The 18,043-nt window shown below is 39.5% G+C and overlaps 1 protein-coding gene across 5 annotated transcripts in view; it reads right to left on the bottom strand.

Annotated features, from left to right (window-relative positions):
• MYO16 (myosin XVI) overlaps positions 1 to 18,043 on the bottom strand; it is a 387,593-nt gene that overhangs the window by 29,569 nt on the left and 339,981 nt on the right. For all 5 annotated transcript variants that reach the window (XM_040536892.1, XM_040536877.1, XM_040536885.1 and 2 more), the window contains one exon: positions 16,588 to 17,790. In XM_040536892.1, coding sequence (XP_040392826.1) covers positions 16,588 to 17,790 — 1,203 coding nt within the window. The remainder of the gene's footprint in view (positions 1 to 16,587; positions 17,791 to 18,043) is intronic.

Below are 18,043 nucleotides of genomic sequence, written 5' to 3'. Positions count from 1 at the left end.
CTGGGGACATAATTTGTCCCACAACTGCAGCATAGTTAATAACTGGAAGCAATGTCATGTACAGTGCTTTTAATCACAGTACAACAAATCAAAGTGTAACAATTATTTCCTTTCAAGCAAGCTCCATATTCCAATAAACCCATAATTAATTATATCAACAGTACTTGAAAAGTGTAAAAGGAAATGAATACAAAAGAGGCAGCTTGTGAAATCTGCATTTGCATGCTAGTCTCAATATTCCTGGAAGAGACAAAGTTTAAAACTCATAAGGTACTGAATGAATAGTAGTTTCACTTTAGAAAAAAAGTCAGAGTATAGCAATCATGGACATGATTTAACATAACTGCTTTTTACTTTCTTTTTTGAATCATTACCTGTCATTTAAAAGAAATCCAACACACTGAAAGTCTACGTGGAATAACTTCTTGTCAAGAGAACAACTTGAATTCTTTTAATTGAGCTATGCTTTCCAAATATTATACTATAAATCTCTTTTTTTTTTCTCAAACATAAAATGTAGGATGCCAAACACTGCAGTTATTTCATAAGTAGGATTTAGGTTGAATTAATGCTGTTATCACGAAATTAGAAAATGAACTAGTATAGGCTCTATTCAGATGACAGATTAAAGTGCAATACTGAAACATTTTGAGGACCTATGATTTTTTATAAAGAAATTATATCTTTAGCCTATTTAATAAAGCCTAAAGCAAAGTATAAATCGATGATTGATATCAGCATTTAGGTGGAATCAACATAGACTCTTTTTGCAGCAAGGCATGAAAAAACAGTATGTTATTAAAAGCCCAGCAGTAACTAACCTGGTTGGATTGTAATTGACTTTTCTGCCAATGCCCTTTTTTTGCTCTCCTTTCTTTAAAAGCAGGCATATCCTTAGCTTATAGCTGTCCCCTTATGTTCTTTTTTCAAACACTTCTTTTAACATTTAGTGCTCATTTACAGTCTGACTGAAAACTCATTAATAACAACAGAAGGCCTCCACTGCTTCCAGTGGGTTTTGGATCAGATTCATGCTTACCTTGGATGCTTTGTGTAGCACTGCCAAAGCATGAAGGGATTCATGATATAGGGCAAATACAGACAGCCCCTTGCTTTGTCTGCCCTGGTAATTTTAATGTGCTCACAACTGTTCTCTGGCCCTGAGGCAAATGGTAAGAGACCCATGTCTAAGCTATTAAACTTTCTTGCCCTCCACAGCAGAGAAGCTGCATCCAAGCAGTCTAGTGGGAATAGACCCTGGCCTGTGCCATTTCCTGAACCATGCTCCGATCTGTCTGGAAGGGAACCAGCCTGCCAGGTCCAAAACCTTGCCAGGGACTGCTCTAACACTGAGAGCCCAGATGACTGAGCTGCCATACCCAGGACATTCCCTGGCATTGGCTCATCTACTGAAATAGACATAGTCCTTTGCCTTGACTAGTTACTGCAATCAGAAATGAGTGGTCAATATTGAGTCCACCTCAGAAAAGAAAAGACAAAAAATGAACCTCAGACAGGTCAGGGCTAGTGGGGGCACTAAACAACTGCTTGGTCTCTACTATGTAAAAGTTTCATCTTCACTTGTATTAGGCCAGTCTCTAATGATACCGGGGGAGCAAGTCTCCCAAGTTTTGCATTAGTGTAAATGGAAGTCATATTGTCTATGAGGGGTTTATACCCCTCTTGATATGATCCATCTGATTTGACTTTTATCTGGATCAGTTTTTCAAGGTACATTTTCCGTTTCATTAATTAAACAGTGAGCTTAGACTGAGTTCTCAACTGAGGAATTCCACTGTCACAAGCTAAGCTGGATGTATCAGTCCTAAACTAGAAACAACCTCTGCCCTGGTCCACAAAGATCAGCTCCATAAATCAGAAACCACCAATACTGTAGATAAAGCTTAATAGCTTTTCCACAAAAGAACTAATCCTACAAAAGTATATGAGACAATTATGGAAATAAGTATACAAAAAAGGAGGAAATAGTCCCCCTTCCTGTTTATTGTCTGAAAAAAAAAAAAAAGCCAGGATAATGTCCAACATTATTTCTTAATTCTTGAAAAACATGACTTTCTGTAACCAATAATCAATGTATGGCTTTAGTTATCAAGATGCACAGTCATCCACCCTGTATTAGCAACTGTGAAAGATAGAAAACGTATTCTGGTAGATAAATTAATTTAATACTGGAGGAGAAGCTTTTTGTTCCTGGGCTTCCATGGAATCCAAAAGCTAAATAGCTTGATTTTCTTGAAAACTGTGGCTGGCGTCCAGCAAAATGAAAATTTCAAGTGAAGCAGCTTGTCACTGTACACATGAATAAGTAAGAACCGATGGATCTTATTAACCAGCATACGAAAGACAAGGCACTGCAGACAGAAGGGATTCTTGATCTGTGCCCTCATTCTTTCCTGGGAGAGTCTGGAGTATACAAAATCCTAGCAGCCAACCATGAATATTTGTTACATTTCTTGTGGTAACTGGACACTGTGAAGTGTGGGAAATAAAGAATGATGACTGCACAAATTACACAGATATTTTCTGATGAAGGAAAGGGAGAGGTGGGTTACATAAAAGGAGGTCATTTTATTTTGGTGCCAGTGTTTATCACTGTGTTTTGTTGCACCTTGGCAATTTCACTTGGCATTTCCTGTTTTGCTCTGAACTTACTGCTGAGACACTCCTTGCCAGTAGAGTTTGCTAGCTACCCTCAGCACATGTTGTCTGGGGTGTCCTTTTGCTGGATGAATGCATATTGCTTCAGATTAGCTCAGTTTACTCACATGAAGTCACACTGTGACCTGCTGTAGCATGACTGTTTACTTTGTCTGCTGAGAGCTGGAGGCAAACAGATGCATCTTATTTGCTGAAAGAAATGGAGCAGGATGAAAACTGTCAAGACAGGATTCCCCCAGCCTATTAGCGTGTACTGCCTGTCTCACCCTCATAGCTGTGCTGCTGGCTGCCGCTGCAATAATTATTCATTGATTTATTTCATCTCACAAAGCCTGTCCTTGTAGCACCAATTGTCTGGGATTTCCCCCCAGTGATGATGCTCCTAGGACAGGCAGCAATGCATTTGTACTGTCGCTTCCAGCACCCTTCTCTCTGAGCTGTGTAAGTGGAGGCATTACAAGCCACTCCAGAAGCCTCGTTCTTAAACAAAGCAGGTAAATACAGCATGAGGAAAACAGACAACTCCTGCTTTGCTCTGGGAAGACACACTTGTGAAAGCTCTGTATAAGCACCAGAAAGCAAAGAGAGGAGACATAGGCCATGAAGATCTTCAACTGACTCACTCTGCTTGAGGTGAATTGCTCCTCTGAAGAACACTGTTGGTGTAATACTGGTCAGAGCTCAGAAGACAAGGCTGGTAGCGAGAAAGAAGTTGCTGAAGCAACTGTAGGAACTCCTAGATCTCAGTGAGCGCTTAGGAATCATTAGCTCAAATGCTTTTTTTGTATATCACTTTAGATCAACGGTACACCTAGAATTGAAAATGTTTGGAAGGTTTCTCTTGCTTTCTTGTCTGGTGGATTCATGTTGGTGGGAACATAGTGCTCTAATTTTACACTGATTTCAGCAATCACTACAAGCTACAAACTTTTCACTCCTTTGTAGAAATAATGCTTGAGACAGCACTGGGTCAGGCAAACCTTCAGAGTTGGTGAGGGAGGCTGTAAAAGCACCCTCTTTCTCAATCTGGAGGACTCTGAATCATCTGAGATCAGTTCCCATCACGAGACAAAGAATATTGCTGCTGAAGGGGAGAAAACTACCTTCTTAAATACTCATCACTGATGAAGAGTATCTGGGCAGACTGCCATATCTCCTGCTTGATAGCATCTGAGCAAGAACTTGGAATGTCTTTTAATGCAGCAAGTATGCTAGACTCAAGGCAGAACATGCTTTTCAGAGAAGGGGGATTTCATTCACCCTGTCATCTCTAGGAACTGATCTCTGTGGGCCTTTCTGAGGCTCCAACACCAACCACAGAGGGCAAGAAGGAAGGCAGCATTGCTTGGGACAATTTCCTGCCTCAGGAAAAGCATCTCTTCCCCTCATGTTCCCCACCTTTTCAAGACTAATATGGAAAAGAGTAGCTGATTTTACTCTGTAATAGTTTTGTTTACTGTTAGGTGTGTTGATTGGCTCACCAAAGAGGCTATTTCTTGTGTTTGTGTGGTTAATCAACTGCTGCTGTGCTGGAAAAGGAGGAGGCAATTTGGTAAGAAACACAGCTTCCCTTCTTTAAACTGTTTTCTTCTAACTAATGTGGATGCAGCAGTTCTTTTTGAAGACAGGCATTTAAGTTTGTTTACTTTTGTGTGTGGTATCTCAGTAACAGAACAGCATTTACTGCTGGGCTTTAGCTGCTGTTGGAAGGAATTATGTGATGAGACACTGTCTCAACCTTCCTCCCCCTCAAACACTGTTGCAAATATTGTGAAAATAAACAAACAAAAAACCCCAAACAAATAGACACGGATTTGCCACTGCCAACAGCATCACATCAGTTCTGTTTACTTTTCCCAGAGAATACTTCTACAGATTTTTCAGAATCTCTCTCATAAGAGCTCTGGCACCAACTGCAACACAGAAGTCCTAGCCTAAGTGACTGCATTGGGCAGATGAATTGTTTGAGCAGGTCCTGAGGGAGAATCCAAGAAATATTTTTGGATCACCTGTATTGTCAACCTTCCCACCATATAGACAAAACCTCTTGGACAACTTTTGCAATTTGTTTCGGAAGTGAATTTCCCAAATAAGAATTGAATTTGGAGATACTTCTTTAGCTTGTTTTTAAGTTCATGTTGAGGGATACGGAGATGGTCAACATCCATGACCTTAAAGCAGGAACATATATCATAACATATATCACAAACGCAGTGTGGTAAGTAGCCATCCTGTGTACAAATACAGCCAACCTGTGGCTAAAAACTATCACCACATTCTACTGATATGTCAGCATCATTATAAGGGACCAGCCCTTAAGGAAAGAGCTAGAAGAAATAACGAAACATTAAATTTCAGTGCTGAGATTTTTTTCATATGTTGTTTCTTTTAAAACTTGCACATCACAGAGGATAAAATTCACTTTCACTTTTTTTCATTTTAAAATAAAGTGAAAACTCTACCCAAGAGAGCCTTGAACCTGAAGGCCTCTTTATATTCACATCCACTAGTGGGCTTGGGGAGAAGGCAGATGCCCCAAATTTCCAATGCTAATTCAGTTCTCCATTTTCAAACACTCTCCTACTCTCCTGACAGCACATTTCAGTTGTGAGGAGAGGGCATGAGGGTCAGGGCACCCCCATGTTTATGACCACATCTTTTCCCATTCTTTTTCTGGCTGCCTTCTCTTTCTTTTCCATCCAGCCCCACAATGCCGATGGTGCAACTGGAACACAATCCACGTGTGGGATTGTTCCACAAGTCCTGTCAAGAACTTTGGGTCATCACTGAGGTGCTGGAGTTTGTGCCATCACAATGGCATTGATCCAGGATACCTGAGCCAAAAAGTTTAGACGCAGCTTGGTTTGTCTGTAACAGGCATAAACATATCTTTGGTTTTTGTGCAGACATACCCCTAAGTGACATCCTGACCACTGCTGAAATGACCACTCTTGAACTTAGCCAGGACCAAAACAAGTCAAAATGCCTCACTGTTAACATTTTCAGTAAGAAAAAAATCAGCATCTGTGATGCAAACCATTTCAATACTTTCCAAACATTTTTGAAAGAGTTGACATGAAAGAATGTTTATTTCTGCACAGGATTTCAGAATGCTTGATTTTCATTCCAGGGCAAAACAAAAATAAATGTCACAATCTTGACATTTTCTGTGAAATGGAATTACTGCTCTTTACTTAGGCTTTATGCAAAATATGATTTAATGCTGAGATGTAAATAATTAAAAGCATCTGAACAGATTTCTCACTCAAATTGAGAATTAGAGACTTTCATTAAAATGAGTGTTCAAATTTCATTCTCCGCTATGTTCCAAATACCCGTAGCCCTGTAAAATCAAGTGATATATGATATTTACTGCCAAATAATATTCTTGGTTGGTATCAGGAATGAAAGTGTGCTAGAATTCAGTTTGCTTGTTCTCTCAGATATGATTAATGTCTCACATTAATGTACTTTTGTTTTACAACTAGTGATACAGTTGTTCCTAATCAAAGTCCTTCATGGTTCTCCATCTTGGTTCACAAATAAAAGACACAGAAGACTGTTTATCATCTAAAGAAGCCCACAACACTGTCACTAATGAGACAACTTTCCAAACCAGTGCTGAATTTGGAACAATGATGTTGCATCAGATGGTGAAGAATCTACATTTTTATGAAAATGAGAATCCTGTAAATCTCCTCCTGAAGGACTGAAGTCACTATTACATGTGAAATATTATTAAAATCCATGGGCTTGAAACACACTAAGTTGAACCAGTATGGTATGGTTATTGTTCTCCAGTATCAGACAGGATGAAGGGGACATGCAGTAAATTGAACCCAAAAGGAAAAATAGACTTTAAGAATTAATTATATACAAGGAATGCCTGCAGTTCTCAGAAATGGACCATTTAAAAGGAACATAAAAGTGTGCTGCTACTTCTCTTCAGTTTCCTTCCTGTTAAGCACTGACTAGGTGTGAACACAAGAGTCCCCACTGGGTCAAACCAAGGGTCTGTCAACTCCAGAATCCTTTTCTGACAGATGTAGATAATTACATTATAAGATTGGGTCAAAAAATGAAGTGATATTTCCTATGTGATATTGGGGCTGTACAGCCTCCTCCAATGTCTATATGACTGGATATCAGCTTTGGAAGTGTGTGTAGGAGTGCTAAGGATTTGGATTTATTTTCATTATAAGCACTTCAAATGCAAAATAAATATAATAAAGGTTTATGACAATAACCATTCAATTTTCAGCTGAAATATAAATTAGTTTTGATTTGTTCTTTTCTAATAATCTTCAGGTAAAAATTGTCTATCATGACCTCACACATAGCTTAATTTTCAAGTCACAACAGAAAACCAAAACAAATCATACACTGTAAGATTTTAGGCAGTAAGAGCAAACACTGAAATCAACCAGGAAGAGAAAAAAAAATAAAATTGTCATAATTGAATAACAAATGTCTCTACACTGAAAATATTTTAGTTTTCAGATTCTGAAATGGAGAATTATTCTTGGTATACTGTATTTTTCCTAAAACAGATCTTTTTTTGTGACACATTATCCAGATAATGGCAGCCTTACAGATGGGGAGAAAACTGCAGATTAAGGGGATATCTTCCAGGCTGTAAAATGTTCATAAACATTCTGCAAACAGAAGTGAAGGGTGCTTTCTCTAGACTCTTCTAATGCCTTTCCCTGCTGCAGTAACGCAAACCACAATTGTTTCTTCAGAAAAATCACCCAGTATGTGCTGGACAGCAATGGTATTGCAAGCAGTTCAGTCTCCTCCTTTGTTATTTTTTGCACAGGGCATCTACAACTAGCCAAGTGTGGGACTTTTTCATGACTCACATTAAACTGTTAGTAGCAATGTTTTGGCTTTTTCCCACTTCTCTGTAACTACTGCAAAAGATTCAGACTGAAAGCTGCAAGTAGTCCGTAGTGAATCAGAGATGATGACTCTCCTGTGTTTAGATACCTAATCTGAAAATTAGTCATAGAAAGTCACCCTCATTCCCTGGTAATTAAGGCAATTATATAAACAGATATTAATCTCTCTCGGAGAAGTATTGTGAAGATAAATTCATTAAAGTTTTAATGCTTTGAGAATTTTACTTCAAAGATGTTATACAAGTCCAATGTCTCATGTAATCATTCCTCCAGAATTCACAGGTGAAAGAAGACAAAAGGTGACAACACAGCTTTTTGTGTTAGTCATGTTTTTTAAGTTGTTAGCTTTTGCCACAAAGAAAGTAAAACTATTACATTGTATCAATATAATGTAGGAATAATGAGATGCAGATACGAACATTATTAAGTTGCTTAAGAGGAAAAGCTGACTGGCTTAGAGGATAAGGGACTGGGATTTCATCTCAGAAACCCCAGTGGGAATTTAATTTGCAATCCACTGTCGAGATGTTAGCTCCACAATAGTAGCTTACTCTAATCTGCTGATAGAAGCAAATTGTTTACTAGCTGTCAAAGGGATACCTGCCTTTGGCAGGTCAGTATTCCCCATATATACACATTAAATCCTGTTATTTTCCAAGTTTGAGCCAATTTCAGCAACGAATATTTGTCAAACTTTAATCCCAACTAGGTACATCTAAATATTTGCACTATTTTCCATTGGTAACTATCTTACTATGACTTCCAGTGCCCAAACTGGAGAATGTGAAAAAATTAACTGATACGTGGAGCTACCTGCACTGGAAACATTTTGCCTAAGACATGGGTAAAAAGGGATTTATATGGATGCCAAAGACATTGGGCAAACATCTGAACAGTGTTGATATTTTGTCAACAATTTAATGTTTGTATGTCTTTTCTCTTTTTGTTATGTAAGTTACTAAACTTTTTTTGGGGGAAGGAACAGGCTACTGAAGCATAGACTTGCATATACAGACCTATTTTAAATGAAATTCTAACAAAAATCTTGAAGCTTATACAAAATTATTATTATTATTCTCACAAAACTTGAAGCTTATACATTGATGGGCTAAATAAAGGAAAGGTTTCCTAATTTTGAAGGCAAGCATCCATATCAACCTTTTCTCAATCAGCAAGAAGGAGAGAAGGCTTAAATCTTTATCTCAATAGCCTGATGGTAAGCAAATTCATTCAGGTTAAATGAAAGTCATGTTTTATTTGCTCTTTTCCTTTTGGAATCCACATGAGTACTCACTCTGCCAATCTGAGCACAGATGATGGGCTGGGAATTATTCCTTCTTTTGTTCTGAAGCTGAAACAATTCCACTTTGCATGGAATAACTTAATATTAACTGTATCAAATTATGAGAAACAATGGTACAAAGGAGCAATCTGAGTATTATTCATCCGTATTGAGGAAAAAAGAGTTCTGTCCTTGCTCCACAGATAATTAATATGAAGCACTTCAACATGTAACTGCCTCCTCCTTCCCAGGAATGCCTTAGATGTTGAATAGTGTCAAAAATTTGTACATTCTTCTAGAAAGAGTGTGTTCAGATTAAGGCACTGAATTGGGTTTCAGGAAATCTAGTTTCAAGTCCAATGTTTTCATCTAGAAATACCTGGGTAGGAACTCCATACATGATCATTCAGCTTCTATTTGACTTGCTAACTAAAGTTACTATTTGTACAAATTAGAAGAATAGAAGAAAGGTGTGTGTGCATTACTGCTAATTTTCACTCAAGTCTCATTTGATATGGAGTAAAAGGGATTTCCTGTCTAACAATACATCTGTAGCTTCAATGGCAACTCCTCTCAAGCTTGGAGAAATCACTTCAGTTCAGTTCACAATTATTACAGTTTTGCTTATTTAAACTATAAGTTCTGTAGAGCTGAAAACTTTTCTCATTACATGTATTTTGCAAGAAATTGCACACTATATGACATACTGAAACTACTGTTTCAGTATACTGAAACAATTGCACAGTATATGACTATACTGAAACTACAAGTTTCAGAGTTCAACAGGACAATATCCTGACAAAAATGCTTCTGTGCGTTGACAAATTTCTGCCTGGGAAAACAGATTGATGCCCTAAACATCAGTAAGACAGCATGCGTGCAGCCAGCCAATGACTTGGTCATTAAATCTCATTCTGTGATAAGGTCACCCACTTAGTGGATGAAGAGAAGGTGGCAGATGTATTCTTTCAGGATTTTAACAAGGTCTCTGATACTCTATCTCACGGCATCTTTCTGGACAAATTGTCCAACTCCGAGATGAACAGGTACATGATCTGCAGGGTGATGTACAGGCTTGATGATAGAGATCAGAGGGTTGTAGCAAATGGGGCTACCTCTGGCTGATGGACAGTTACTAGCGGTATTCCCTGGTGCTCAGTACTATGATGTCCTCTTCAACATTTTTATCAGTGATGTGGATGCAGGAGTAGAATGCATCCTCAGGAAGTTTGCTGATGATAGTAAACAGGGAGGTACATCCTTTGAGGAGAGGCTGAGGACACCTGGGTTGTCTAGTCTGGAGAAAGGTGCCTGAGGGGTGACCTCATTGTTCTCCACAACTTCGCGAGGAGGGGAAGCACAGAGGGAGGTGCCAGTCTCTGCCCGCTGTGAGCTAATGGCAGGGTGTGCGAGAATGTCACAAAGCTGTGCAGGGGGAGGTTCAGACTGGATGTCAGGAAAAGTTTTTTTACTGAGAGGGTGGTCAAACACTGGAACAGGCTTCCTAGAGAAGTGGTTGTTACCCCATACCTGTCAGTGTTCAACAGGTATTTGGACAATGTCCTCAATGCTTTAACTTTTGGCTAGCCCTGAAGTGGTCAGGCAGTTAGACTTGATGATCTCTGAAGGTCCCTTCATACTGAACTATTCTATTCTAGACTCTGATCATTACTTGAACCTGTAGATTATTTTGTTATTTTAGAAGAAGATCGGATATGCCCAGTCTATAACACCAGGTAATGAAAGTTGTTGCCATCTGATTATTTTTTTTGTTGTTGTTGCCTGTGTGAAAGAAAGGTGATCTCAGTTCAGTTCACAATAAGCCAGCAGTCCATCAGAAAACCACAAATCCATTCTAGTGAAATTCTGGATGATCATTTCCCACAGTGAGGTCAGGAGCCAAAAGGATATCAGTGCCAAGGATTCAGGCCTTGAAATTACTCCTCTAGGTAAGAGGGAGGCATGTTGGGAGATCTGTCTGTATTCCACTTTTATTGGCAAAGAGGCTTTTATCTCCAAGGCTGATGATCCTGTACAGAGACATATTGATTCCCATAGCTAACTTTCCTTGACTCTGAAATGGCCCACATTTGTATTTTCAGTTTTGAGTTAAAGTTGTTAAGTTATAATACAATATTTCTATAATATTCTATATAATATACAGAAATAAAGTAAATTGCACATTACAGAGTGCTGGTCTAGGTTGTGTCAATTTTCATGAATTTCCATTTAAAATTATTTAATTTTTTTACCACATCATCTCATATAAGTACAATAATACAAATAATGACACGAATTGAAAAAAGAAGGCAGTCTTCCAGGAACTTCATATGCATAAAGTAATAGGTGATAAAAAATCAGAACATAAGACAACTCGTAGTTTTAGAGCCTATTCTGCCGATTGTCATTTAATTAATTGTATCAGAGGTTTAATAAAAGACTATTTATTCCAGCTGTTACCCTAGAAATGAACAAAACCTGTGAAGTACACAAAAAAAGTCAAAAACATTGCACATACCTTCACCTGTATTTCTTTGTTACTTTCCATCCATCTGCTCATTGCTGAACTATTCATATGTAACTGCACTTAGTATTATACAGTAGCTTCCTAGATCATAAAATATTGATTCAGGTTTTTTATTCTATATCTTTTTTGAACTTTGATCTTTCATAGTTAGTGCTGCCTTGATGAAATATTTAGAAGTACAACATTTTCCATGCGAAAGGTAAATTTAGAGGTTTTATATGGTAGCCTGTGTTAATGCACCAGCTTCAACCCACAGGAGACCCAGGCTGAACTCTGTCTTGGTCACATTTAGTTGAAAATTGAGTTTGTAGAAATCCTCAAATCCAAAGCAAAAAATTTTTAAGGTAAAAGTAAATTTTCTGACTTAAATGGAGTAGGCTTACCACACTTCCTCACTAGATACTTTTAGAGAGCCTTGAGACAATACATCCAAAGAGCTGACTTTAAAATCTGATCGTTTCTTCCTAGCAGATAAAAATGTATTATCTATACAATAAAAGCAGAGCCCCAACTTAAAAAAAAAAAAAACTGCATGTATTAATAGGTTTTGAATGTTATCAACTAACTGCCAAAGCAAACAAAACTACTGCACTATCTTTACAAATTTAATCAATTCCTATACTTAGAATAATAAACAAAGCATTCTCTTGAGGTTGAAAACTGATGAAGTCTCAATTTGTATCCATGGCTGATTGAATTAAACATCTAGGAATATGCACGGTCCAGATAGAACTTTTTCTAGGTCTGGAGGACTTACAAGAGGACTTATATCCACCAGGGTTTCTCTGATGGCTGGTAGAGGCCTTCTTCCCAAGTATAAGTCTCTTCTCTCCATCTAGTCACTGACTTTCATGAAACTTGTAGAAATCCAATTATTTTGAAATCTTCATAATAGAATCACAGAGTCATAGAATCATTCAGGTTGGAAAACACCTTCAGGATCATCAAGTCCAACTGTCAATCTGACCTACTCAGTTTCATCACTAAACCTTTCATCACTAAACCCCTAGTGCCACATCCACATCTCTTATGTATCTTCAGGGATGGGGACTCCACCACTTCCCTGGGCAGCACAATCCAATGCTTGACCACTCTGTCTGTGAAGAAATGTTTTATCCAATCTAACATCCCCTATCCCCCACCCATCCCATCCCCAGTGCAATTTGAGACCATTTCTTTGCATCCTACCACTTGCCACCTAAGAAAAGAGACTGACACCCTCCTTGCTACAGCCTCCTTTCACGTAGCTGTAGAGAGTGATAAGGCCTCAGCCTGTTTTTCTCCAGGCTAAACAACCCCAGTTCCCTCAGCCACTCTTAGTAAGTCTTGTTTTCTAGTTCCTTCATCAACTTCATTGCTTTTCTCCGAACATGACTGAGCAACTCAATAACCTTCTTGCAGTGAGAAGTCCAAAACAGAATGAAACATTTGAGGTGAGGTCTCACTAGTGCCACATACAAAAGGACAATCACTTTCCCACTCCTGTTGGCCATACCATTTATGATGCAGGCCAGGGTGCCACTGGCCTTCTTGGACATCTGTGCACATTGCTGGCTCATGTTCAGCTGGCTGTCAACCAGCACACCCAGGTCTTTTTCTGCCGGGCAACTTTCCAGACACTGTACCCCATGCCTAAACTGCTGTATGTTATGGCCCAAGTTCAGGACCCAGCACTTAGCCTTGCTGAATGTAACGAGATTGGACTCGGCTGATTGATCTAGTCTATCCTGATCTCTCTGCAAAGCCTTCCTGTCCTTGAGCAGATCAACAGTCCCTCCCAACTTGGTATCATCTATGAACATACTGAGGCTGCACTCAGCTGCCTCATCCAGATCATTGATAAAAATGTTTTACAACACTGTCCTCAATATTGACCCCTGGGGAACACCTCTGGGGACCAGCCACAAACTGGACTGAACTCCATTCACTACGACAGTTTAAGCCCAGCCATCATCCAGCTGGTTCTTCACCCAGACAACTGTGCACCTGTCCAAGCCACGAGCAGCCAGTCTCTACAGCACTGTGGAGGAGACGATGTCAAACACTTTACTAAAATCCAGGTTGACAACATCCACATCCCTTCCCTTATCTACTAAGCGTGTCATCTTTGTCATAGAAGGAGACCAGGTTAGTCAGGCAGGACCTGCCTTTCATAAACCCACGCTGTCTGGGTCTGATCACTTGATCGTCTGGCATGTGCCATATGATGACATTCAAGATGATCTGTTCTGTGACCTTCCCTAGCTACGAGGTCAGACTGATGGGCCTGTAATTCTCTGGATCCTCCTTTCCTGTAGATTGGAATCATATTCAAAAACCTCCAGTCAACTGGAATCTCCCCAGTTAGCCAGGACTGCTGGTAAATTATTGAAAGTGGCTTGGCGAGCACTTCGGCCAGCTCCTACAGTACCCTTGGATGAATCCCATCCAGTCTCATAGATTTGTGAACATTCAAATGATGTAGTAGCTCACTTACAGTTTCCCATCGGATTATAGGAGAGTCATCTCCCTCCCTGTCACCATCTTCCAACTCAGGGGCCTGGGTACCCTGAGAACAATTGGCCGTACTAATAAAGACTGTGGCCTGTCCTGGTTTCAGTTAGGACAGAGTTAATTTTCCTCCTAGTAGCTGGCAGGGTGCTATGTTTTGGATTAGAATGAGAAGAGCGCTGATAACATGCTGATGTTTTAATTGTTGTAGAGCAGTGCTTACACCAAGCCAAGGACTTTTCAGCCTCTCTCTGTCCTGCTAGCGAGCAGGCTAGGGATGCAGCAGGAGCTGGGAGGGGACAGACCCAGGACAGCTGACCCAAACAGGCCAAAGGGGTATTCCATACCATCTGACGTCATGCTGAACAATATATAGGGGTGGCTAGCCGGGGTGGAGGGGGGGGCCGGCTGCTCGGGGATAGGCTGGGCATCGGTCAATGGGTGGTGAGCAATTGCATTGTGCATCACTTATTTCGTACACATTATTACTATTAATACTATTATTATTATTATCATTGTTGTTATTCTTTTCCCTGTCTTAATAAACTGTCTTTATCTCAACTCACAGACTTCGCTTTCCCATTTTTCTCCCCCATCCCGGAGAGGGAGGGGGGAGGGTGAGCGAACGGCTGTGTGGTATTTGACTGCCAGCCGGGCTAAACCACAACAGGCCAAAAAGGCATTAAGTACCTCGGCCTTATCCTCATCTTTCATCACTACATTTCCCCTCACGTCCTGCAAAGGATGGAGATTCTTCTTACTCCTTCTGTTGCTGTTGATATATGTTTATAAAAGCAATTTTTTTTCTTCTTTTTTGGTCTCTTACTGCTCTAGCCAAATGGAGTTCCAGATGGGTTTTTGCCCTTCTAATTTCCTTTCCTGCACAACATCACAACAGCTCTATGGTCCTCCTGATTTCCTTGCCCCTTCTTCCAGAGTTCATAAATTCTCTGTTTTTTTTTTTTTTTTTTTTTTTTTTTCCTGAGTTCCTGAAGAAGCTCTCTGTTCATCCAACCTGGTCTTCTCCCCTAACAGCTTGACTATTGGCACATTGGGACAGCCTGCTCCTGCTCCTATAAGATTTCTTTCTTGAAGAAGGTCCAGCCTTCCTGAACTCCTTTGCTTTTCAGATCTGCCTCCCAAGGGACTCTTGTCAAACAGGTCTCTAAACAGGCCAAAGTCTGCCCTCTGGAAATCTAAGGTATAGATTCAGCTAACCTCCTTCCTTATTTTTCCAAAAATCCACAACAGTATTATTTCATGATCGCTGTGCCCAAAACAGCCTCCAAACATCACATTACCCACAAGTTCTTCACAACTTGTAAACAACAGGTCAAGTGGGGCAACAGGTATCTCCTTGTATTTGGTTAAAAGAGGTTTTGGTTGAAGGCTGCCAAGATCTTAGGGAGAGAGAAACAGGGTGACACACAGACAGACATACACATGTCCAGAGTAAGCACAAACACCTGCTTCTGTCCTATTATAGCTACATAAATCAGGATATGATACTGAGATCAATGAAGCAGTATATAAATAAGAAAATAGACATTTAATAAGAAGATAATCTCTTTTGTGTAAACTAGAGGTTGCACACAAGTCAGGTCATTCAGGATATGCTGCTAGGGAGATGAGTTCATGTATACAGTGCACTGACTATTTTCAATAGGAGATTTTATTTTAAATCAGAAAAGTAACATAAAGTTACAATACTGGAGACAGTGTTATAATCGATACACAGGATGGGATTTACTTCACCTAACTTTAATCATTTAGAAGTTACAACTCTACTTGTTTAATCATCTAGGCTTTCCTCATACCCGGTGTAGAATGGGAGGAATGTAGGAGGAATTAAACTCTCAAAATTACTGTATCTTCATAGCCTAAGGATGTGATAACTACATTTTGAGCTTTTAGATGGACAAAGCTAGGTCTGAAGCATCTCATCCTTAAAAAGTAATGAAGCGAATTTGTTAATATCAGGATGAATTTTCAGTATTTGTAAGATCCATAGATTTGATCCAGTAACACAATAAACACTTTCTACCCGCACAAGGCAAATAATTAAATGATATTGTCTCAGGACCATAGTCTCAAAAACCTTAGTAAAATGGCAAGTTTTGCTTCTTTTTATAGTTGACTTTTGCACTAGATACAAACTACATACTTCAGGTGCCAGAAAATCAAGTCATTTGTGGGTATGTACATAAAAGTATATAAGTTAGAGAAAAGGTTAGAATAAAAAGAAAAGGGAAATAAACAGAGTTTACTGCAATACTCTTTGTCTGAAATTCATTTGAGATTTGTATGACCAAATCCAGAGTTTCATGGAAATGGAACCTACCAGACAGCTAGCCAACTGAAATATAAAAAATACATTTCATTCAAAGTATTTCTATGGATTGATATTCTAAACTCATTTCACATGATATAACATCTGTGCTTATTTTACTGAGACTATGGGAATGTGGAAAATAATCCATTTGATTTTGTGTCATACAAATGTTTTGGTAAAAGACATTTAAGAGAAAACCTGAAGGCCTATATTTTTCATACGCAACAAATTTCCCATGTGTTTCTTATGACTACAATGGATCTTTGTTAAAAAAAAAAAAAAAAAAGAACAAGTTTCTTTTGTTTTTTATGTACCCTGTCACCTTTTAATGTAAGACTGTTTTGGTGCAGAAGAAATACATAGAGATCATTCTTACCTTCTGGCTCCCTGATCTTACGTCCTGCTGCAGATTTCCGCAGCACGCTCCGTCCTGAGTTGAACAAGCTAGTTAACTCATCAAGGGGACTGGTCAGTGACCTTGAGTTTGTAGGGCTGTACGGAAATGAAGATGATGAATTAGAGTTCAATTTTCTGTGATCTGCTCTTGCCACCTTTGGAGAGTAAGGCAGTTTGGAGAATGGAGAAGATGAACATCCAAGCGGAGCAGGGTTTGGTCTCTGAGGTACTTTTGATAGATCTGAGTTTGTACCTGTTTTCCCTGTATTAATAAGAAAACTAGCACAAGGGTCTGGAGGAAATGCAAAATGTGTGGAAGACCGGTAGGAAACGGGAGGTGGTACAGGAGGAGGGGGTGGTGGAAGAGGAGGGGGTGGTGTTGAAGGAGGAGTCACTTTGCTGGAAACATTGAACACAACCAAGCCTGGAGATGCTGGTCTTTCATTTTCTCCTTTCTGGCTTTTGGAGTACTGTGGTGATAACGGACTTGAGCCTTCTGACTGCACAGGATATTTTAGATTGGTTTCCAAGACTGGAAGCTTTTTAACTTCTAGTGGTGTTAGCGGTGATTCATCAGAAGCAGGTGAACATGTGACAGGAGTTGGAGGAAATACGAGAAGTGGGGGCCTGTGAGGGAGCAAGTTTGGGAAAGGGGCTGGAATGTCACATGAGTCTTTATAGTTTACAGGTGCTTGACTGTTTTCATCCAATGTTCCAGCTTCAACATGAACATTTTTTTTGCTTTCAAACATCAGAGGAGGAGATCCAGTCGCTACTGAAATTATTCCATTACCATTGCTTCCTTCTTCTGGCAGAAAATACTTCATTTCCTCATATACAGACTCTCCTTGCTCTGGGCTTTCTGCTTCAGCAGAACTGCTTTTCATTGCATTCCCTACCATTTCAATATAGACAGGCTCATTTTCTTCCTCTTCTTGTGACATGTAGAGACTCAACACACCATGCTGTGGTCCATCAGCAGATACTGCTCTCTGTACTGTCACAGTGTCATAGCCACCTGGTTTGGTGACTACGTTTGCCTGTTTCACATCCCTAGGCTTTTGGCCAGGTATTTCTTCATAAGAGCCACTAAGTTTTGTATTGGGACTCCGTTTTGGTTTTCTGGGAGGTATTTTTTTCATGGTACTATAGTCATCACTGTGTGGCCTTGGACGGGTCAGTACTAGGAAAGTGAAAAAGGTGTGTGTTACTAACAGATCAAAGTAATTTTTTTCTTACACAGGGCCAGTATTTAAGCTTTCAAATCTTGCTCGTATAGTTTTACAATAAGAGTCGCACACACGGGGATTCAGTCAAAAGTATACATATTTCAAGGAATAAAATGCAGAACTTTCAGCTTCAGAACCACAAGCTTTTGCTGCCTGGGCATACAATCTGCTTTGGTAGCCTCTACTGCCACTAAAACTAACACCCAA

Source organism: Cygnus olor, chromosome 1 (genome assembly GCF_009769625.2).
Source record: "Cygnus olor isolate bCygOlo1 chromosome 1, bCygOlo1.pri.v2, whole genome shotgun sequence".
NCBI lineage: Eukaryota > Metazoa > Chordata > Aves > Anseriformes > Anatidae > Cygnus > Cygnus olor.
The sequence above is the reverse complement of the archived record's forward strand: the minus strand, read 5'-3'. Positions and strand labels throughout refer to the sequence as shown.